Source organism: Kwoniella dejecticola, chromosome 1 (assembly GCF_000512565.2).
Source record: "Kwoniella dejecticola CBS 10117 chromosome 1, complete sequence".
Taxonomy (NCBI): domain Eukaryota; kingdom Fungi; phylum Basidiomycota; class Tremellomycetes; order Tremellales; family Cryptococcaceae; genus Kwoniella; species Kwoniella dejecticola.
This window is the reverse complement of record NC_089301.1, coordinates 135,408-157,041: the sequence shown is the minus strand read 5'-3', so window position 1 is coordinate 157,041 and position 21,634 is coordinate 135,408. Positions and strand designations below refer to the sequence as shown.

General features: G+C 46.7%; 9 protein-coding genes across 9 annotated transcripts; 7 read left to right on the top strand and 2 right to left on the bottom strand.

Annotated features, from left to right (window-relative positions):
• Window positions 1-1,275: 1,275 nt before the first annotated feature.
• Window positions 1,276-1,966, bottom strand: I303_100062 (uncharacterized protein; the record flags this gene model as incomplete). Its single annotated transcript, XM_018403439.1, has 4 exons — window positions 1,276-1,359; window positions 1,463-1,482; window positions 1,656-1,738; window positions 1,884-1,966. 4 exons carry the CDS (start codon window positions 1,964-1,966, stop codon window positions 1,276-1,278), a joined length of 270 nt encoding a protein of 89 aa, XP_018266093.1.
• A 1,008-nt stretch (window positions 1,967-2,974) lies between these two features.
• Window positions 2,975-7,757, bottom strand: I303_100061 (uncharacterized protein; the record flags this gene model as incomplete). Its single annotated transcript, XM_065968043.1, has 14 exons — window positions 2,975-3,086; window positions 3,182-3,998; window positions 4,060-4,151; window positions 4,214-4,288; window positions 4,358-4,422; window positions 4,473-4,562; window positions 4,629-4,652; window positions 4,711-5,160; window positions 5,216-5,338; window positions 5,394-5,613; window positions 5,697-6,051; window positions 6,146-6,486; window positions 6,553-6,905; window positions 6,966-7,757. The coding sequence occupies 14 exons, from the start codon at window positions 7,755-7,757 to the stop codon at window positions 2,975-2,977; spliced, it is 3,909 nt and encodes a 1,302-aa protein (XP_065824115.1).
• Window positions 7,758-9,621: 1,864 nt separating this feature from the next.
• Window positions 9,622-12,075, top strand: I303_100060 (uncharacterized protein; the record flags this gene model as incomplete). The annotated part of the gene is made up of 7 exons (XM_018403437.1): window positions 9,622-10,082; window positions 10,171-10,233; window positions 10,297-10,531; window positions 10,661-10,901; window positions 10,996-11,216; window positions 11,299-11,776; window positions 11,897-12,075. 7 exons carry the CDS (start codon window positions 9,622-9,624, stop codon window positions 12,073-12,075), a joined length of 1,878 nt encoding a protein of 625 aa, XP_018266091.1.
• An 836-nt stretch (window positions 12,076-12,911) lies between these two features.
• I303_100059 (uncharacterized protein) lies at window positions 12,912-13,718 on the top strand (the record flags this gene model as incomplete). Its single annotated transcript, XM_018403436.1, has 4 exons — window positions 12,912-13,063; window positions 13,247-13,356; window positions 13,514-13,533; window positions 13,638-13,718. The coding sequence occupies 4 exons, from the start codon at window positions 12,912-12,914 to the stop codon at window positions 13,716-13,718; spliced, it is 363 nt and encodes a 120-aa protein (XP_018266090.1).
• Window positions 13,719-14,556: 838 nt separating this feature from the next.
• Window positions 14,557-15,155, top strand: I303_100058 (uncharacterized protein; the record flags this gene model as incomplete). Its single annotated transcript, XM_018403435.1, has 4 exons — window positions 14,557-14,690; window positions 14,801-14,910; window positions 14,988-15,007; window positions 15,069-15,155. The coding sequence occupies 4 exons, from the start codon at window positions 14,557-14,559 to the stop codon at window positions 15,153-15,155; spliced, it is 351 nt and encodes a 116-aa protein (XP_018266089.1).
• An 843-nt stretch (window positions 15,156-15,998) lies between these two features.
• On the top strand, window positions 15,999-16,731 carry I303_100057 (uncharacterized protein; the record flags this gene model as incomplete). The annotated part of the gene is made up of 4 exons (XM_018403434.1): window positions 15,999-16,144; window positions 16,269-16,378; window positions 16,501-16,520; window positions 16,612-16,731. 4 exons carry the CDS (start codon window positions 15,999-16,001, stop codon window positions 16,729-16,731), a joined length of 396 nt encoding a protein of 131 aa, XP_018266088.1.
• Window positions 16,732-17,392: 661 nt separating this feature from the next.
• I303_100056 (uncharacterized protein) lies at window positions 17,393-18,109 on the top strand (the record flags this gene model as incomplete). Its single annotated transcript, XM_018403433.1, has 4 exons — window positions 17,393-17,532; window positions 17,657-17,766; window positions 17,859-17,878; window positions 17,975-18,109. The coding sequence occupies 4 exons, from the start codon at window positions 17,393-17,395 to the stop codon at window positions 18,107-18,109; spliced, it is 405 nt and encodes a 134-aa protein (XP_018266087.1).
• Window positions 18,110-18,534: 425 nt separating this feature from the next.
• On the top strand, window positions 18,535-19,525 carry I303_100055 (uncharacterized protein; the record flags this gene model as incomplete). Its single annotated transcript, XM_018403432.1, has 4 exons — window positions 18,535-18,654; window positions 18,728-18,783; window positions 18,868-19,189; window positions 19,388-19,525. 4 exons carry the CDS (start codon window positions 18,535-18,537, stop codon window positions 19,523-19,525), a joined length of 636 nt encoding a protein of 211 aa, XP_018266086.1.
• A 1,008-nt stretch (window positions 19,526-20,533) lies between these two features.
• On the top strand, window positions 20,534-21,358 carry I303_100054 (uncharacterized protein; the record flags this gene model as incomplete). Its single annotated transcript, XM_018403431.1, has 3 exons — window positions 20,534-20,697; window positions 20,902-21,061; window positions 21,224-21,358. The coding sequence occupies 3 exons, from the start codon at window positions 20,534-20,536 to the stop codon at window positions 21,356-21,358; spliced, it is 459 nt and encodes a 152-aa protein (XP_018266085.1).
• Window positions 21,359-21,634: the final 276 nt, after the last annotated feature.

Below are 21,634 nucleotides of genomic sequence, written 5' to 3'. Positions count from 1 at the left end.
TTACGCATTTACACATTCAAAAGCAAGGTCATCATCGTCTCTTTGGGCTCGGAAATCGTCACGCCGGTGATCAAGTAGTGGATAGTGTCAAGATGCCTTCAGGAAATTTCAGATTCAAGGTTCGACCAAGGAAAGGTAGATACCTCCTTCCTACACTTCCCTTGCTATCACTCAAAGTCAATGGCTAACAACAGCTTCCTCTCTCATTTCAATCGCAATATGGCCCGTCCACTCACTACTATCATCGGCCTTCTTCTCATTCCTTCCTCTTATCTGCGCACTGACGCCCGACGCCATCTATCTTTTGACAACGACTTCATGCCTTGACCCACACCTGTACTTGGACCTCAACTTGATCTTATATCTTCAGACCAAATCGTCGTACCTTGCGCACCGGAACTCACCACCCTCTTAGCATGTTTTGCAACTACCGGCGATCTTCGACATACGACGACATGTGCGGAGTCCGCCAAAGCTCTACAGGCTTGTATGAGTAATAGACATGTGGCCGGAGGAAAGGGGAAGAGCTCGGTGAGTGTTCTCCTTCATGCCTCTTCTTGAAAAGATCGTCAGCGGAACAAGGGGGAAGAGGGAAGAAGGGGAACTTTGCTCCTCATCATACGCGGATGAGCTGGATGGGAAAGTTTAAATTGCAAAGATGCAATGACTAATTATCCTATTTTTCTCCTCAACCAACAGATCAACCACCTATTGGGCAAGATCAGACGATGAGATTCATCATACACGGCGCAAAAGATCGACAAGCAGAACGGCAAGAAGAGAGAATGCGCATCATTACATTGTACCGCTCACTACCAACACCAACATCATTGTATACCCATGCATCAACATATCATTCGGCCTCCCTTCCTTTGCCTTGCATTTTCCTTGTCCTTGTCTTGCTAACAAGATCACGTATCTCGCTGGCTGGCTGGCTTCCAAAGTTCTGCTAGACATCCAGTACGAACCCTCTCACCACGATCCCATTTATAAATTCGGTAACTCCGATCACATCCACTTCGCGCAGGATATGCAGCCGCCCAGATCCGTTGTGACAAGGTATCCCATCGTCGTATATGTTTAGCTTACACAGGCATACATGCATGTCGTGCATCGAACGTACGTCAGCTACTACAATCTACGAGGTACATCATCACCCATTCAGCATGACCAATGCACTCCACTGCTGTCATAGTACTCGATCCGTCCATTCTCAGCCTGTTCAGTGGTGTTTAAGCGACTAGGCGATTAAGCTAACAAGCTATAGTCATGCAATCACTTCTTATCCCCTCCCAAGGCTTGTGCTACTTCAGTCGTGAAGAGAACTTTCTGGTCGTTGTTCTTGGTATCTTTGTAGCTCTGCAATCACGTCACAGCGAAGCATGAATGAATGAACAGATCAGATGATCAGCCGTAAGATCTGAGACTTCGAGTCAAGGGTATATATAGGACCTGTACTTACGCAAGTAGCCTCGATGGAATCTGCACGATAAGATAAGGGTCAGTGACGACAAGAAAACAATCAGCATTACAGTACAAGAGTTTTCCGATGTGTCGATGTCCACCCAGGAGGAGGAGGAGGAGGAAAAACAATCGATTTGAAGTCAGAGTCGAAGTCGAAATCGAAGTCGAAAACATCCAAACACTGAACTCACCCCCATTGATTCTTGTAGAGCTAGTCAAGAGCTCCAATCCATCTTGATTCCCATCTTTGAAATGGTCGCAAACAGCTTCGAAGCTACATGTATGTAAATATTACCACGCAGTGCGTAACCCCCCAAAGTAAAGCCCGACATCTTCCATCAATCAGCAAGGATTCTATACAGTACAGTACGAGTATAATACCATCGCCCACAAATCATTGATGACTTAAAGGGACTCACGCAGTGGCGTAGACGTGGATATCGGCAATACAATCCGGCTTGGTAATTGCGATCCTATCGCTCGAAGCATTGACCATGCCCATTCCGCCGGGAAGAGCAGGGTGAGGGAAGATAGAGTGAGCTTATTGAACATTGTATTGTAAAGTGTGGTTTATCAATTACTGTAATAAATCACGAATGTGATCAACTTCCGTTCAATTTAGTCTAGTCTAGTCTGGTCTGGTCTCGTTGAGATAGATAGTTAATATGGCTCTTGGGAAATACTGTACTGTATATAAGTGCAATAATCTTGTTTGTTGGTGGGGAATACAGATCGAATGCATGCCAGGTTCAACCCCTTTTATACCTTACTCGGCATTAACTCAGCCGCTCTGTCTTCCTATTGTGCGATGTGACATATGATCGTCACTGTATCATATCATCGCATCACAAGCGACCATCAAAGGAAATACTGTACTTCAAAGAGATGAATCCCCTGATGAATGATCGTCATCAAACTCTAAATTGCACCAAATCATAGTCCCATTTAGCACACGGACAAAGCACACAGGACAAGGACAAAGGGCAGAGGGCAGGGGTCTAACGACAAAGGACAGACAAAAGAGGATCAAAATTACCCGCCACAAAGATCGCAACACGTTTCAGATCGCGGAGCTGATATGATACTTGTCCGTTGTTCACAGGCGATTGCAATCATCATTGTAGCTGTGCAATTTACACACGTTCCGATTCGCACCCACCGCTCGATATCCCCCTCAACAAAGTAGATGCTTCTCTACCTCTGCCGGTTGCTCCTTCCAGCTAGGCAGGATACTCGTAATCCTTCCTCTGCCCATGTGATGTAACACGGATCGTACTGTACATCCGAGTCGACGCCGAATCTGACCATTGAAAGTGTATGTGTTTGTGACAGTACAATTCCAATGTTCGTCAAAAACGAATCCCCTCAAAATGCATTATCGTTATTGTCCATGATAGCTTATTCGTGAGCATGTGAAGAAACAAGAATGCTAGACACCGGTATACTACATGGATGTATCCTATGATCCAAATAACAGCCAGCGATTGAATATGGTTGAGTGGATGATAGATCACGATTCACTAAGGATCTTATCTATATTCTCATTCAACCAACCCGCCCGAGTTTGTAAATTAGCATTCGGGAAGAGGGTATAGACTGTTTCTCTCGTTTGTCGTTTGGTCCTATCCGACATCCGATAACATTTCGTCAGATCATCGAAGTAGAATTCCCGATACTGTGTGTGACATGGCAAATGTCGGGTAATTTGGGCACTCACACATTCATCAGATCCTGCTTAGATAACCAAGCTTTCAACTTGTCCAACACATCCTGATCTTCCACCTCGGAGCGCTCATCGACATTCAAACCAGCTAACGGATCTCTTCCGCTTTCTCCTGACGGACCTAAGGGATTAGCAGTCGTAGCTAGTGAATACGAGGACATTCTCGATTGTTGTTGTTGAGGATAACCACTTCCTCCGCCGCCGCCGCCGAGATTCGACATTATCGTATTTCGAGGTGCTCCCATACCCATCATTCCCATTCCCATTCCCATTCCCATGTTCATGTGTCCACCATGTTGTGAACCAGTATGAAGTGGCGACATGTGTCCTTGCATAGGTGACATCATTCCCATTCCTGAACCCATTCCTGGACCCATCATCGGATTCATCATCCCCATTTGAGGAGGGTAAAAGCTTCCTCTCATCGATCCATTATCCATAAAGCTCCCTCCAGTGTACGTCGGGTTCATCGGATTCTGCATTCCAGATTGATCGAAGTTGACATTCGATCCATTACCCCACATCGACATGCCCGCCATACTTTGGACTCTATCTCTAGGGGTAAATCCAGCACGTAAGGAAGGGTTCGATTCGGCATGACGTAAATTCCGAGAAGAATGCTGAGGGCCAAGTGGTGATGAGTCTCGCCAATAGTCCGCTCCGGGTGGTAATTCTGATGTAGATGAATGGAATGACGGTGCTCGATTCGAGATTGGGTATGGATGAAGGTTGCGAGACACCGATGTGTGGGATGTGACTCTTGACTTCTCGGAATGAAGAGAGGCGGTCTCCCACGCATTGGCTTCGTATTCTGCAGAAGGGTCCATCAGCTTGGCACCGAGATGAGTACTCGCAGGAGAGCTGATACGTGCCCTTGAAGGTCCGGTATGGGATCATACCCTCGTTGAAAGGTTCATCATCCTCATACACCACTGTCTTCTGATTACCCTCGCCGACCACCTTACTGGATACCACAACTGTGTCAGCTATATCCGGACAAAAAGCGGCCCGGGATCTCTAGCTCACCGAGTGTTACCCCAACTGAAGTCATCCATCGACCAAAACGAGTATAGCGGGAGGAAGACAGAGTAAATGGGGAAACTATAACCATCCCTTGACAGTCAGCTGTCGGACATCTTGCCAGAACATCCTGCAACTCCAGCTACTCACGCCAGAATATAGACTACCATCCATCCTACCAACATGAATTCCCGCTTGATTATGAAGATGAGCGCCTAAGAACGAAGTCAGCTTGCTTCATAACGATCAACCGATGTTAGCGTACCTGCAGACCATATACTGCCCCAATCATAGCCAACGATATCACAGGGACCGCCGCTTTATGAGTCGATACCACAACTATCAGATAGACAAGCTAAATGGTGCACATCTCATCAGTCCGTGAACACCGGTACACCGATATGTCCACAAGTCAACTCACGTAGACACATGTAGCTGGCAAGATCTACGTGAAGTGATCATCAGCTTATTTCAATGAGTATGAGAAACTCAGCTGAACCCACAATAGTACCCAAGAGATCCAAGAACACGATCCACCTCATACCGAACAAACAGAACCCACACATCTCCGGCAAGAATAGTAGCTCCGCCAAATTATGTATAGTCGAATTGATCCATCGTCGTCTTTGAGAAAGCAAGACATTCCACCTTGAGGGCGCTACCGTATGAGCTACTGCATCGGGCGTGAACTTCATCTTGAAAGTCGGGAAATGCTTCATCATCAACGTCGTGAGATATCGATCTTCACCCAATGAGAACAGGTTTTTCTTGTGTAGAGTATCGACATTTGGTTCAGCGTATTCGTCGATGACAATAGAAGAGATTATGACTGGTCGACCTTTATCTGCTGTTCGGATCCGGTAGACCGAGAAACAACCTGGTAGACAAGTGACGGATCCGAAGAGGGATTCGAAGGCTTTAGTCAAGTGATGAGAAATATAATACTCGTATACCTAAAAAGGAGATCAGCTATACTGCGTTTCGAAAGTCACCAGAATGGCAGCTGACCTGGATCATAGTCGTTAAAGATTCCTTCTCGTTGGCTACTTTGGTTTCCCCACAGATACCTATGATCTTCTGATCGTCCGAGGTACATGAGATAAGCCGATTTAGCGAGTCAGGCGTGACAGTCTGCGTTACTCGAATTAGCTTGAGATGACCAGGCATGGAGCAAAAGCAGACTCACTGTATCGGCGTCAACCTGGAAGATGTATTCGTAGAAAGCAGGATCGATACCGATCACGTTCCTCATTTGATGGTATATCTCCAATTCCAATGGTGACATGGGAGCTTCGAAGTGGACCCGATTGAGATATTGCATCAAGAGCACTTGCGAGTCTCGTTTACCCCTGTTACCGGGCTTCGAGGTTTCAGATGGTTTCCCGACTTTGACTACCACGACATAGCTATACAGGCGCAAGGTATGGAATCAGCATCACTCATGTGTCTGTCGTTACTTAACGCATCAGCAGTAAGCTTGTAGACTCACGGCACGACGTGACCTTCAAACTCGTATAATCCACTGTATACCTTTCCATAATTCAGCTGCTTAGAACCTTCTCCTATCGACTTGAATAGCAAGGGCTCTGGGTCCAGCTTGGGGTCGACACCGAGTAGATCCAATACGATTCGAGGTGTTGGTCGATTGTTGCCCGATCCAATGATATTTCCATCACAGATGATAAAGATCAATTTCCTCTTATCATCATATTTCAACGCTGCTAGCGAGTCGATGGTCTTCTTTAACGATTCTTCCCCTTCCGTATAACAAGGCACTTGGCAAATAACGAATTTATCGAGTAACTCAGGCTGTCTCTTTGATCCCAGCTGTAAGGCAGCCAAGACTGTTGCACATTTTTATGGTCATCAGCTGATCGTCCTGTATACTGTCTCAGGGGATCAGAAGGAAGGAAATGCATGGATCCGGATGCCACTCACACTTCGCACCAATGGTAGCCATGATGATGATACTGAAAGCCAGCAAGAGATAATTCTGCACCAGGCATTTGGGCTCCTTCCTGAAATCGAGTTCTCCAACGTAGAAAGCATTATCGAGGCATTTGAGATTATTCGCCACATCTTCGCTTGACATCTTGGCCAAGACCTCATTCATAGCTTTGGTTATATCTTGCCCCGAAGACGATTGGAAAAGGCCTGAAATACCGTCGTTGATGAAACTGTAGTTAGGAAAATCGGTTCCACTTGATCCGGAGTAGTATTGAACAGTGTATAGGTAATCCGATAGATCATATAGCTTCTTGTTATATATCGCCCATTGCCTTTCATCGGCGTCAGTCAGCATCCAGCTTATCCCAAATTGCGATCGATGGAAGTGATAAGCTCACTTCGAGTCGCTATTTGCGCCGTTCTCGATAGTCCCTTTATCAAATACATAACTACCCTTATAATATTGCTTGAGATCCGGCGTCAATCGGTTGGTGTACCAGTCGTCTGCGTCGAGTTTGGTGCCCGTGATAGTCTGTTGTTTACCGCTCGTGTGTACAGCGTAGGCTACAATGGGGGTGAAGTTGGATTTCAGCAAGGAAAGGTCTTCGTTGGTGACTAGCCCAGGACAAGCGACAGTCATCGGCATAGGGAAATAATTTGTGAGATCCTGTCCTGCGAATTGGAGCATCACGTCTGCCGAAGTTGTGTAACCTTGGAAATCGGAGTGTTGTCCTTTGTAAAATTTCGTAAACTAGTATCGGTAAACTACCATCAGCGGATCCTTCTTGCCCCTCGTAGATTGGTCACTCACATCATATACTTTCCCAGCTATCGCAGCCATGTAATCGTCCTCTCCTTGATGAGTCGCCAATTCACTCGTGTTCCAAGCTTTATCGCTATCCGGACAAAGCAGCCTCCCAAAGAAGATGATGTAAAATAACACGATACAGCAGGATAAGATGATCATCATGAAAATCGCCAATTTCTCTCTCCATGCCATTCTCACATCTTGCCTTTTCAATCCTCCAATCTTGATCAACAGGAAGCTTGGGACCCACCAAGTAAGCGACCAAGTTATACGGATCCACCATCGTCGAGCTCGGGTAGTCGCTATCACTTCCGTAGCATGCACTTTCTTAGTTCCTTTCTTCTCCCTTACAATCATCCCATCCCCTTCAGTCTCTGCTTCTGCATCGTACAACTTCGATTTGAATTCTACACCGTCATAGTGATCTGGATCGACTTTATCGTACGCTGACCAGACGGTGGAAGCGTTGGGATCGGGAGAGTCTTCGTAGCCTACATTATGTCCTGGTCCGGACGGAGGAGGGTATGGTTGGTTCTGGTTGTGATATTGATTATGATCGGGGTAAGACTGGTTATGAGGTGGGTAAGGGGGATTTTGATGATGTTGGAATTGATCTGGGTAAGCTGACGGTGAATGCAGGGGAGATATACCCTGACGAAGGGGTTGTGATTGTGCGTTTCTCTCGTCTGCTACATCGTATTGAGCGGGTGAAGATCGGTTTTCCTCTAAATGGGAGTATCGATGGTTGGGCGGCGAGCCCATGTAGTCGCCCGATGAGTTGGGCCGATGTGACATGGCGGTGAGATCGAGATGATTGGCTGAGTGTGCAGGTCTGATTCAGATTGGACAACCTCAATGAGTAGTGTATGGGCTGAGAATGTTCGTCTGCTTGTTCGCTTGTTCAAGTGAAGAAAGGGAAGTGTGTGTCGTTAAACTTGATCGTGAGGGGGTAAGTCGTCAGTGCGTCGTGAAAAATCAGGAAATGCAGTTGACTCGATGGTGATGGTACACTGTTCAGTAAGCAGTAGTGAGTAACGTGAACGGCATGGAGATCGATGTTTTCGATCGAGTAACTAGGTAGATATCTATAACTCACAATGAAAAAATGAATGAGAGAATGAGTATAAGATTGCTATGCTGTGTCGTGTTGTTTCGTTGATTGCACTCCTTTCTCTTCCATGACCCTTTGACTATCGTGGTGTGTGCGTGTGTGTGGTGTATGCGTGGTCGATGGCCCGTGCGTTGTTAATCGCTGTTACTAATCACTATAAAAAGAGCGTTCAGTGACTGATTTTCAACCTGATTCCCGTATAACAATGCAATGAATGGAGATACCAGTCGATCGAATATCATTCATTATCCAATACATGACATGATATCGTCCTTCATTCTCATTCGCAACATTCGTACACTCGTACCAGAGGACCCTACCTATACAGAATGCTAAGAATGAGAAAAAGGCTTGGTGTGAATGTGAAACTTGCCGTTGAAATTATCCTTGTTTCTTGTTTCTTGTTAGGTGGAGGCTGTGTACGACATATCGAAAATAAATCAACCCCGTAAATAACCTTAATCTCGTACACTCATACGCTCATGCACTCATACCCCGCAAAATTCTGATAAAAACGTGCTACTTTTTACCTAAAATTTACGAGAAATTTGATACGATCGAATATTCCAATGCTGTTCTAGCGGGACCGTAAGTGCGGCAAGGGCATGGCATGTGCCCATCGTGCGGACGTCGTCATGTTATAAGAGCTTCCCGCATAGTTGTCGTTAGCTCCTGCAATTATAGCGAAGTGAGTAGCAATCGGCTGCTGACAGAAAGCAAGGAGACGCTGATCTATAAGAGGCCAAGAAGGAGATCTTGAGCATACATGAAGCGGATCTACTCTGAACAACCAATCTATCACTGCAACAGCTAATGCCATTCCAAAGTCTTGGTAGCAACAGATACTTCAGTCGCTCAAAGACCCATCCATCCAATGCACAGACACGATATTTGAAAGTACGAGAACTCCATATTCAGCAAGTTTATTGATATTGATTTGATCGAAGATATCCCATCCATCCCAATCCGCAATTTCGGTGCAGCGGATCAGTATAACTTTCACGCAGCGCAGCAATTCTTGTCGCTTAACGCGAATCCGGAGGAATGGACTTTGCCACGCGACGGTTTTGATCGGTGATGGACCGGTTATAAGAAAATGGTTTTTCAACCGGGTGTAAGGGTAAAGAGTAATAACACGCACCGCTGGAATAGGAGGCCGGCATGACAAGCTACTGTAAAAAAGCATGTTGCATGTTGATCCATCCATCAAAATACATATATAAAAGGCATCAATCAACAGTCATTGGGGCAAGCATCATGTCCCTCCTACATATCTGAAGAAGAACCCTCGCCGTCTACATACTGCATTTGATACCGATACGAGATAGATCATAGAACGTCATTCAGACTCCAACTGACTCTGCTCACGAAACGAAATATACCAATGCTACTTCGCGCTTCATCATCGGTCTCACGTATATCTCGGTTTACAGCTGTATCACCGGGTAACAGGGTGAGTAACAGGCTACTCCAATCATATTATCTCGAGCATAATTGCTTTCCTGCAGTATACAATCCACTGACGATCACCGTGCGTAGCCATCGAGAATGCCCACTCCTACTCCCAAACGATCTCTCACCTTCTCATCCTCCCTTCAATCCCAACCCGACTCCAAATCCCCTTCGAGACCCTTATACGCCTCTCAGAGCGAACTACTGCATTTACCCATTCCTACACTTAATTCCACGTTCCACAAATACCTCGAAACCCTTCAGCCGTTACTTTCGAAAGATGCTTATGCTCGAAACGAAAAGCTCGTCAAGCAATTCTTGAACGATGATTTCTCGAAAGTCCTCCAGAAGCGACTGGAGGACCGAGCTGCGCAGAAAGACTCGTGGTTGAGTGAATGGTGGAATGAAGTGGCCTATATGGGATATCGGGGTCGGATTATCCCGGACGTATCGTATTTCTACATCCACAAGAGGGGTTTAGGAAATGGTCAGTCTCAAGAAGAGAGGGCTGCCGAGCTCGTCAGAGCTACTGTCGAGTTCAAAAAGCTTGTTGATAGGTAAGTCAGCTTTCTTCTTCGCACTGTTGTATCGTGTTAAAGTATAGAAGCTGATGCGTCCGTGATATGTTGTCTCGTGTCCGTGTAGTGAAATGCTGGAACCTGAAAAAGTCAAAGGCGGGGCATTATGTATGAACTCTTATCAATATCTGTAAGCTGGTTAATCCTCTGGATGACTTCAGGACAGACAGCTTATAGCAAATCTGTGTCTCAGGTTCAACGCTGTGAGAACTCCAACAAAATCCTCGGATGTACCTACCAATCACGGTTCTCAGAATCATCACATCGTAGTTCTCAGGAATAATAGGTATTTCAAAGTCGAGACTCAGGGAAGAAGTAAATCTGAGCTCGTCAAAGCGTTCCAAGAAATCAAACAAGTGGCCGATCAGAAGGGAGAAGGAAGCGGAGTGGGAATCTTAACGGTCGATAACAGGGATTTATGGACGGAGGTGAGCTTTGCTCTTTCTAGGGGCTATTCTCCTCTATTGGGCGAACCCGGTAATATAGCAAGCTTCGACGGAAATATAACATGCTGCCCATTTCTGAGGCCATGCGCTGACCCGATCATTTGTCGATAGACGCGAGATCGTCTGATATCTAACTCTCCCACGAACAAAGCCTCCATCGATGCAATAGATTCTGCGATCCTCCTGGTCTGTCTCGACGACGGACCAGCGCCGTCAACGGAAGATGCAAGAGCGTGGTCATTATGGGCTGGTGGGGTCGACAGGACGCCCAAGGGGAAAGGCTGGAATAGGTGGTTCGACAAACACCAGATCATCGTTGATTCGAATGGAGAAACAGGTTTCAACGGTGAACGTGAGTGTCTTGTCTGCTTACACTTCAGCACCTTCCGAACAAAAAGCAGCGGGAAACTCCAGGAAATGAAGCAAGACTGATGATTGGGCTTTAGACTCGATGCTGGATGGTACACCCACGCTGCGTCTGAATGAATTCATGCTTGGGTCCTTACAAGCCGGCAAGATACCGTTGGAATTACCTGAGAATGAGAAGGCCAAAACGCCTATGCCAGCTCCGCAGGAATTGGGATTTGAGCTGGATGAGCAGCTGAAGAGCGTCATAGCAAAGTCGAAGGAAGGGTTCGGTAAAGAGATGAGCTTGCAGGATTTGAAGGTGAGTATTCAGTCATGTCCAGCGTGATCTGCGGAGGGAAACAGGAGAGAAAGGACTGAAACCTTGCGATCCCGTTTTGTAGATGATCAACTTCGAAGGATATGGAAAAGAATTAATCAAGACGCATAAAATCTCTCCCGACGGATGGGTTCAAATGATCAAGCAGCTTGCTTTCACTCGTTTATTCGGTCGACCCGGAATCACGTACGAATCATGCCAGACCCGAAAATACTTGCTTGGCCGTACTGAGGTCATTCGATCAGCCTCGAACGAGTCCAAGGCATTCACCGGATCGATGATCTCCACTTCAGCTACCGACGCAGAAAGGGAGCAGAAGCTTAGGAAAGCGGTTGAAAGGCATATTCAGTATAGCGTCTGGGCTTCTCAAGGTCAAGGTGTGGATAGGCACATGTTCGGACTCAAAAAGCTGGTCAAGACTGATGAGGGAGAGACTGTGCCGGAGGTGTTCACTGATTCCGATGGGTTGCGAAGTGGACATTGGGAACTGAGTACTAGTCAGCTGAGTAGCAAGTTCCTCGATGGATGGGGGTATGGTGAAGGTGCGTCTTTCTTTCGTCTCCCTTTTGACTCCACCATCCCGTCAGCCGTGATGTACACGCATAACTCGCGTACGTATAAGAGACAAGCTGCTGATCGAGGAAACATGACTTGCGCCACAGTGGTCCCTGATGGATACGGTCTCTCATACTCGATATTAGATAACAAGATCACATGGTGCATCACAACTAAGAATAACGATGCGGAAAAATTCGGACAGGCCTTGTGCGATGCTGCGGAGGAGATCAAAGGTGTTTTGGAAAGGAATAAGAGTTCTGCTGGTGCGGGCTCGAAGCTTTAAGACGTTCAAGAAACTGCAAACAGGAGTTATGGCGTTTGCGCCTTGCACCTTGCATAAAGAGGTTAATGGGTAAATGATGAATGGCTTGTAGAATACAGTAGTAGAATATAGTAGATGATGCGGATTAGATTGGCTCGTATGTTCTTTACCTTCCATGCATGTAAGCGTCCTCGAATCTTGATTGATGCCTTTCACAGACGGAAAGTTGAGATAGAGTGGTAAATCAATTCAAGGTGTTGCTTAGATGGAAGATCTTCTTGCTCTGTTAGCTGAATCGCCAATCAATTCAATGACAGTATCTGGGCGAGGGGACTATGACTGATCCTGTTCAATCTGGTAGACCTCAGATCATTCCCTATGCCTACGTCCACGACAAAGCCAAGACCAACGATCAAGGATTGAAGGATCATCTGTGTTCTCAATACTGCTCAATGAGTCCCGACTGGTGATCGCTGATCGCTTACATTCCTCTACCCAGTCAGTCATAGGTCAAATGACCGAAATCATCATCATCTTCATCTTCACCGTCATCATGATACTGATCTTCGGCATGCCAAGCACACTACTTCTCATGCTTCATGCTGCCCTTCGATGATCTCGCCGACTGACCGAAATCACTCTTTCGATTCTGAATTTATATCTCTGCCTCGTACGGTCAAAGTAAACCATAGGTGAGTACACACGCACACATATATATATGGAATGGATACCTCTTCGATGTCTCCCCCTTTCTGTCTTGTCTTGTAGCTCCTGACAGCCATACTCTGATTGCCTTTATCCCCTGAATTCACAAACATCAACTTACAACTTACCAAACAATTCGTCACATTGTCACGATGCAATACTTCCAACTGTCTCTCGCTCTCGTTTCTGCCCTTCTCGTAGTCGTCGTAAACGCCTCAATTCTTCCAGAACGACACACTAACGCCGCCCCCGATATTCTGGTGTTTAGACCATGGTGTCAAACAATGGATCAATTCGAGGAGAAGTAAGTTGAGCGTCACTCTGTCCTGTCCTGTCATATCCTGTCCTTCGATGACCTGTCCCATCCTGTCTTGTCCTGTTCCCTCATTTCATAAAACACTTCCTGTATCCGGGGTCAATGTACTTTCCAACCCACTTGACTTTGACTTACCTATTGACAACCCCATTCCAAACAATCTTGGTCCAGCTTCAAGAAACTCTGTCCAATTTGGATCCCCCCTCCGACAGTCTCAGACGGGTATTATTATTCTTCGACTACGTTCAAGAAGGGAGACAAGGATGGGAGCTCTGATGATTGTGCGTATAAGACAGTGATTCTCCAACACATCCACAAGTCCGCGCAGTTCACTTCTGCCCTCTTTCATGCGCCACTTTGTGCTCGATCCGCAGTACAGTACACCAAAACACTCGCGCTGACGTTATTGCCGTGGCGCAATTAATCTCATTCGATCAGGGCTCGCAAGGGTCAACTGCGTGAGTACCTGTGTAATTTATCCACACGAGGGATACTCCTTCTGAACCGAGCAAACCTGATCTGATCGTACGACTGATCTTCGTTCCTCAACCACCCCACGCAGCTGTACGTCACTCTTGGAAATACCATCAACGCAGGCGCAGCTATCGCCGAGTCCTTGGGTGGGTACGCTGTCGTTCTCTGATCTCTCGAAGACAGTATGATACTGTATGTATGTGTCATTCCGAATCATGAAGAGTGTTACTGAGTTTCGAGGGAGCAGATAGAGGTTCTCAGAAGATTGAATGTTTTGATGGCGAAGTGATGTGATGTGAGACTTGATTATTTACAAATTCGAAGAAGCGATGCTCCTGCAAAAGACAAAGATGATGCATCGTCCTTCTCTTGGCGCGGAGACGCATGTATGAAGAACGGTGTGATACACTGTACGCAGGTTGTCTGTCCTCGCTGACCGGATCTCATCGTGGGTACGTATGAACTTAGACATTGCTTCAACATACACGATCCCAATAGTATAATCTATTAGTGCCACCTGGCCAGATTTTCGGCCCCGACCTATTTGATGGAGAAGACAGCTCTGCTAGTCAGAAGCAGGGGCGTAGTCAAGGGCCTGAGCACAAATGCAGTACTGTACAACATGCAAATGATCATCCTCATGATGGTCAGAATGATCGCTTACAGTGCTTGTGCCGGTTGACCGTGCGTCCGATAGCGGAAAGCCGAGATCTACACACAGCTGTCCATCAGATTTTGCCTACTAGCTCAAGCGTAAGATTACTCCGCACTAAGCCCAAAGGATGTTCTAGCGTGTGTATTCAGTAAGCTGTGCCTTTGATGGTCTTGGCGCTTTCATCGCTCACGCAAATCGTACAGGAGCAGGACGAAGTGCTTTGTAGCGCACAAGCCATATATATACCAGAATTACCGTCGCAGCTCTGGGCGTTCACCTATCATTCAAGTATCCATATCTACTTCCCATAATCATACACTCAACCGCAAACTCAGTCTACGCAGCAGCCAATATGCGATCCACCTTCACAGCCCTACTCTCCCTGATCTCCTTACTCGCCCTTACCAAAGCTCAGGAGGATAATTACTCTAATCCCATCTTGGTCGCTAAACCAGATTGCGAGACGATGGACCAGTTCCAAGTCAAGTGAGTCTGCGTCTGGCCTTCGCAACGGATACTGTATCACCTCTTCATCCGGCGAGAATCAGATGTTCTTCCTTTGTCCTCAACTCTGACTTGATACGACGATCTGGTAGTTTTGAAAAGCTCTGTCCAATCTGGATTCCACCCCCAACAGCATCCGATGGATGGTACTACGACTCCACGTCTTTCGTACGAGGTGGGACAGATGGTAATTCGCCGGAGTGTGAGCATCAACTCCCTGAAGAGCGACCAATTACCAGATGCCCCAGTATGCTGACAACGATTACTCGATGACCGTAGACCTCGCTACCGTCAATTGTGTACGTACACCCTCAACAACCCTGTGTACGCGGTACGCGCTAACTCACGTCCTTCTCTTAGCTTTACAAGACCCGAGGCGGCGAGAAGAACGTTGCTTTCGAGATTGTCCAATCCCTCGGCGGAGCTATCGCGAATGAGGGTATCTGATCCTTCTCAGTCAAAGCCATTCCTTCCGGTACTGTATGCCGGGGATGTGGTGGGTGTCAATGATATATCATGAGGTTCAGACGTATCCACAGATGTATGAGAAATGAGATATGTGACGTGTGTATGTATATGTATATATGAGCCCCGATGTGAGGAGATGTGAACACGTATGCGTAAGCTTTCTGGACGTCCTTTGGCGCTACTTGGACACTAGCGTCATCATTCAACGTTCATATACCACATATGATTATTATTGAACCACCCTGTGTTCTCAACAGCAAACAACCACATCTAGTTCCACATTACAGGTGATCTGGCTCGCAGAGCTCCCTGCCTCCAATGCGCCGGTAGAGGGATCCTGTCCACGCGCAAAGAGGAATCCTGCTCGTTGGTGGAGCGTCATCGACCTGTCGGAGGCTAATGTTAATGCCTTTACCCCACTTCTGCTCGAAAAGTGCACAAAAAGGGGTTCCTACACCATCTAGGCCTCCTTTGAGTGGCTGACTTTTCGCACACAGGCTATCTTAGGCTCCATAATCACCATCTACACCTTCCTTTAGCTCATCTCGATTGACCGCCAAGACGTTCAGCCCATGCGTCCTGTTGGCCGCAAGTCCTTTCGATGGGTAACCTCATGCTACTTCGATATTTTGCCCCGCCCAGATGAAGACGTATGCCGCTCATACTTTCAACCTACACCAGGATTGTAGAGATGAGAAAGGTATAAAGTCCAGTCTTGTTTACCCCCATCTTTCATCCAAACTCATCGATTCCCGACAACAACGTATACACGATACCATTTCAAACCATAACGCTTCCTCCCAACTTCGCCCACTACACACGATGTTTTCTACCAAGATCTACACCGCCCTCTTCGCCTCCTTGGCTATTGGAGCCTCAGCCTCCCCATTCCAGATTAAGAGAGACTCACCCGCGCCAGTAGAGGTGATTCGACCTGAAAATGTTACTACCGAGCAATTCAAACAAGAGTCGGTCGTCTCCTCTTCTTTCTTTCTTTCTCTCTTGCTCTTTCTTTCTCTCAACCCTCATCTTAATCACCTAACCTCACGGGTGACTCGTTACAAGAGCTGAATGATGATTGCATGATGATAGGTTCCTCGAGCTTTGTCCTAAGTATTACGGAGAAAGCGAAATCACCGATAGACCGATTTTCGTCTTTGAAGATTTCCAAGAAAGCTTCGACGATGATGCTTGGAAAGGCAGTGAGTATTATCCTATATTATCACTATCCTCGATTTGTGTTTTGAAAATCAGATCTACTTCATCATACTCGAAGACACTGTCCCTGGCTGACTGAATGCGAATGCGAATGTGCTGCTGTTAGGAAAAGCCGATGTATCTTGCGTTAGTACCAATCACTCCAACATTCTCCTTCTCATTCCGATTTTCATGCAGCGCCCAACCCTTTGCTGATGACTAACGCAATTCGACGTAGATCTACCAATACCCCACTGCCGAATTCCAGAACATCGGGGTTGACGTAGCTATGGCCCTTGGTGGCGATGGGATCGTACACACCCTTCCTATCGAGGACTCCCCTGATGCGCCTCAATAAGCTAAGCCGGACGGCGGATCATCAGTGATGCATGCTGCTTGATTCCGGCATTGTCATGCTTTAATACTTTTGAGAAGCGACGCAGGTGATACTTGGGGATAGTCTGATTCGTTGAGGATTCGAATGTAGCTTGTTGGAGTTTGTGGAATACCTTCGGATGCATTGTTGTTCAAAACGAGGTCGAGATTGATTTTAAATACACATAAAACAGAGTACACGTCGATCAGGTACAATCAGTCTGATCAATCGATCAAAACTCACAGAACATACGTGCCGCTTAGGCCAAGTCACAAGGACGATATCGGACTACGTGGTCATAGATTCGTCTGCTCATTGAAGTTGTGGTCGCACCGCATGTAAGCTTACTATGTATCATCTGGATATCGTGTTGTTGATCGCCAAGAACACGTTAGACCGCTTCGCCTGTACACCGTGATCAATTGATACGAGATCATATGGGACCGTCTATCAGTTCCGATCAAAGGATAGAAGAGGCCGTCTGGCCGATACAACGTCATTTGATCTGCTTTCATCAATTCCATCAGGCTTGAAGTCAAGTGTATATAAGCTGGTCTTTCGCCAGTCAGTAAAGTGAGAACGACAATACCACAACTCACTTTATATTCTCAGCCCATATCCAGTTAATATATTGCTACTCAGTATGTTCTCGACCCAGATCATCTTTATTATCCTCGCTTCTATGACAGTGGCCACAACAGCCAAGCCCATTGCACCTAATTATCCTGAGCCGGTGTTCGTACTCAAGCCAGACAATTCCACCATGGACCAATTCCGAGAGGAGTGAGTACAGAATCGTCGAGCATAAGCGTCTGCTCAAACAGAGCGGTATCCGAGGGCGAATGGAGTGGAAGCGAGATATCGCTATCGCTGACCATCAATATTCCTTTCCCCCCATTTACTTTAGCTTCCTCGTACTTTGTCCCCAGTATTACGGGGATAGCGAAATCACCGACCAGCCAATATTCATCTTTGAGACTTTCCAAGAGAGGTTCGAGAAGGACATTTGGCATGGGAGTGAGTCCTGAGCTTGCAGTTTCTACCTCTGCCAGATCGATTCACTTGTCAAGCAAGCGATTACACGATATTGACGATCTGTTGAAACCCAGGAAAAGCTGCTGTTCAATGTGTGAGTATAAATCACATTGTCGTCAATACAAGCTTATTCAGGCCAGTATTCGTCGCGCTGATTCTTCTGGTCCCTGTACCTTGTTGACACTCGCAGATCTACCAATTGCCTACTGCCGAGTACCAGAACATCGGAGTGGATGTAGCTAGAGCTCTCGGGGGTGATGGGCTGATCTTCATTGATCCCATTGAAGGCGGTCCTTTAGCCGGGGGTGACGCAGATACCCAGTAGGAAAGATTCCGACCTAGCGACAAGATATTGCATTTCGCTCAGCGATCGGTAGGGATGCAGGCGCAGGTGTATGTACGTATACATGGGTGACATCGTAGGTGAATATAGTGGTGATGGCTAGCTGTAGATCAGAAGATATGCATAAGTGTTTATTGATCATGTCGGCAAAAGATATGCTGCAAGTCGACGCGTTCTGGATAGTGGCTCGGACGGCTTTCACCGAGTCATCCGTGACATCAGCGAACAAAGGGTGATTTCTCAGTCCCGGCGTCATGGCTTTGACCTACTTTTCGACTCGATCTCTTCTTTCCTTCCTGCAAGATTCAATTCTAGTCAGGCTTGTCTGCTGTCGGGTGCATTGAACATAATCACTCAATCTACCTGTTTCCATTCCGATGTTCCGATGACAGCTTTACATCTCCATCATGACAGATTCCTCAACAAGATCCTCTCCCATTCGGAATGGACCTGATGGACCGTATCTTCCTGTACCGGGACATGACTTGAGACTCACTTTATGGCGAGAAGCCGATGTTGATGATGCAGTGAGTTTGACTCTCAGCCCGGCGCTTACTTGAAAAGGTAGTGGTTTTGATGAGATCGACTTTCACTTCCTAGGTCTCATTGTTCAACCACCCTGTCATTGGACGATGGTCCATCGCTCGACCATATCCGTAAGTCGCCCGGCCACCTCTAAAACTCTATGTATAATCATGTCGCAGTAACATCGGACGCAATTGACAGATCACGCTCTATAGCTATACTGAGGCACATTTTGGCTTCATTGCATCCTCAATCCCCCAGATCACGCAGCTCGCTCAAACCATGGGTAGAGAAGAAGACGCACCCCCTGTACTGGCTAAGCTGGCAGAAGTCCCTTTATTCCCTTTATCTGCATTACGAGACACCAACGGGAGAGTAGTAGGGTTTTGCAGTATCGCGAAGTCTCAGAAGGAGGAAGGCAGCTGGGAGATAGCGTACGACGTACATCCGGAATTGCAAGGTAAAGGTGTCGGAACGGCTATGTTGAGGACTATGTTGGGGTGTGCGACGTGGCTTGGAATGGAGAGGGTGATCGCGGTATGTCTTGTTTCATCTCTGTATCTGTCTCTCTTTTTCGGTCTACCGGGATGTCTTCGCCTGAAGCAATTGCGATGTGACCCAATGCGATGCCTCATTGCCTCCCTACCAAACTGTTTCAACCTGTCTCGGCTATCGGATTGCGAGCGATGTGAGATGAAGCATCGCTGATCCTCATTTTTTCAATCTTCCTGACAGTTCGTCGATCCAGATAACATACCTTCAGCAGCTCTCCTACGCAAAGTTGGATTTACCTCTGTACAACAGAGAATATTGGAAGGGCAAGGTCATGGTGATCATCTCACGCTGTTTAACGTGTTCGAGTTGATGCTATAACGCAAAACCTCCTCTTCCGGTGAAATGCATCAGTAAGATTACTAGGGTCAAAACCACGTGTTATGCGGTCCAGGGTCTCGGGTTATGATTGGTGGAATTCGCCGCTGTGTCCTCAAGTGCGAAATTACGGTTCCTGTCCTGTGCAAGCTGCTGCCGCATTCCGGTGACATCTTTCCCTGGGTGAGCGACCTGTCTCGGACTGGCCTGAGTGGTGTCACCGCACTCATCAAATCCTCGTATATCTTAATCATAGATCATAAAGGTCATTGAGGATGCTGGCCAGTCTCAATCCGCCATCATGTATTCGAACGCTCGTAACTTCGTAATGACATAAAGTAGAACCAAACAAACGATATCGTGTCGTACTGGCTGTATCTCTGTACCGTACACAGGCGCACAGGCGCACAGACAGAATTAACGTTAACTTAATGACTGATATTTTTACCCTGAAATAACGAGATCTAAGTCAACCAAAGTCATGTTTAGCTTACAAGTCCTTTCGCTTGCGCTTGAGCCTGAGCGGTGAGAAACTCTCTCTTCTCGACTTATTCGCTTACGGTAACTTTTCTTTTTTGGAAACCCTTCTGCGTATTTGCGTGGGGTGTGGGAATGCTGGTCTGGTTTGTACGTAGTCTGATGTGGACGGGAGTAAGGCGGGACGCTAAAGTGGGACATCACTTTGACTTGAGAGCATGAAAGCATGAAAGCATGAAAGCATGAATGAAATCATCCATTTCTTTTGATACGAGTACTCCTTTGTCACATGAAAATACAGATACATCATATTCCTTTGTGATAGATCCCAAGAATCCTTCAAGCCTTATTAATATAGGTATATCGACATATACACTTCCGTACCATCGAGACTGCTCGCCATAACCGCCTCCCCTCAAAATAAGACCATTTGACGTTCTAACGTATCAGGCATTCAATCAATCATACAACCCATCCATCGAAGGTAAATCAGACAGCAAGAAGAACGACTTGATATCGGAGTAATCCGCCGACATGTATGCGACTCTTCTCAAATCATCTGTACTCCTCGTCTCCCTCATTCTGGTCTCGCTATCGCTCAAGGTGGATGCGCGACAAACACGCCAGAAGCGAGATGTACCGACAGTGCTGGATATAGACGTACCGGAATACATGGATAAATGGGATTACACGACTGAGTGAGTTTATATCCCTCTAGCCCCTGTCGATCTGTCGGTCTGTGCGCAAATGATCGTCGTGTACCATCCCCTACCGAACCTTCTTCAGCTCGTCTCAGTGCGAAAGAGTCAAAGCGATTCGACACAATTTGGTCCTGCTTTAACCTTCGGCTTGCCTTCATTCCAGTCTTGACTTATGCTAATACTCCCCCCTACCCGCCGTAGATTCAATCACCTGTGTACAGGCATATTCCCGGATGACGGCGAACCAGAATCACCAATCTTGACGGAGACTTACGCAGAGTATGCAAAAGGGAACAAGCTTTCGATACAGAATAGAGCGATTGATGCGCCTGTCAAGGGGACTGTTTTCTGGGTCAGCTGTGTAAGTGCACTAGATCATACACCTCGCGCGTTATCACTCGCCCAGTCAAAGCAATGCAATGCAATCACTCGCAAGTCACAACAATAAATACCATACAAACAGACCGACAGCAGAGGCAGAGTTCAAGGCTGACGTGAATGTGATCCTGTATTCGCTTTGCAGATGTACCGATATCCCGACGGGGAGATGCATCAACTAGGCCAATACATCGCTGAGAAAGTCGGTGGTCGGATGGTCCGATATGTCAATGCGGACGCTCATTTGGACGGAAAGAAGAAAGACAAGGCTAGGCGATAATTTGACTATCTATTCTTTGGGCGATCCTATCGGAACGACGTGAAAATCCCCTCAAGCATTTGAACTTTGATCTTACGCTTACGACATGTAAGGACAGTATGATCGGACACTTGGGCAAAATCTGTTCGTGCGTTGTGCGTGAGGATAACGATAATCTGGTACGGTATTTTTGGGACATTGCATTTCCGGCCAACTCTCATTCTGTTCATTCTCTTCGTGAATATACACCCACCCATCTGTATCATCGCTTTGTACATAAATCAAGATTCACTTTAA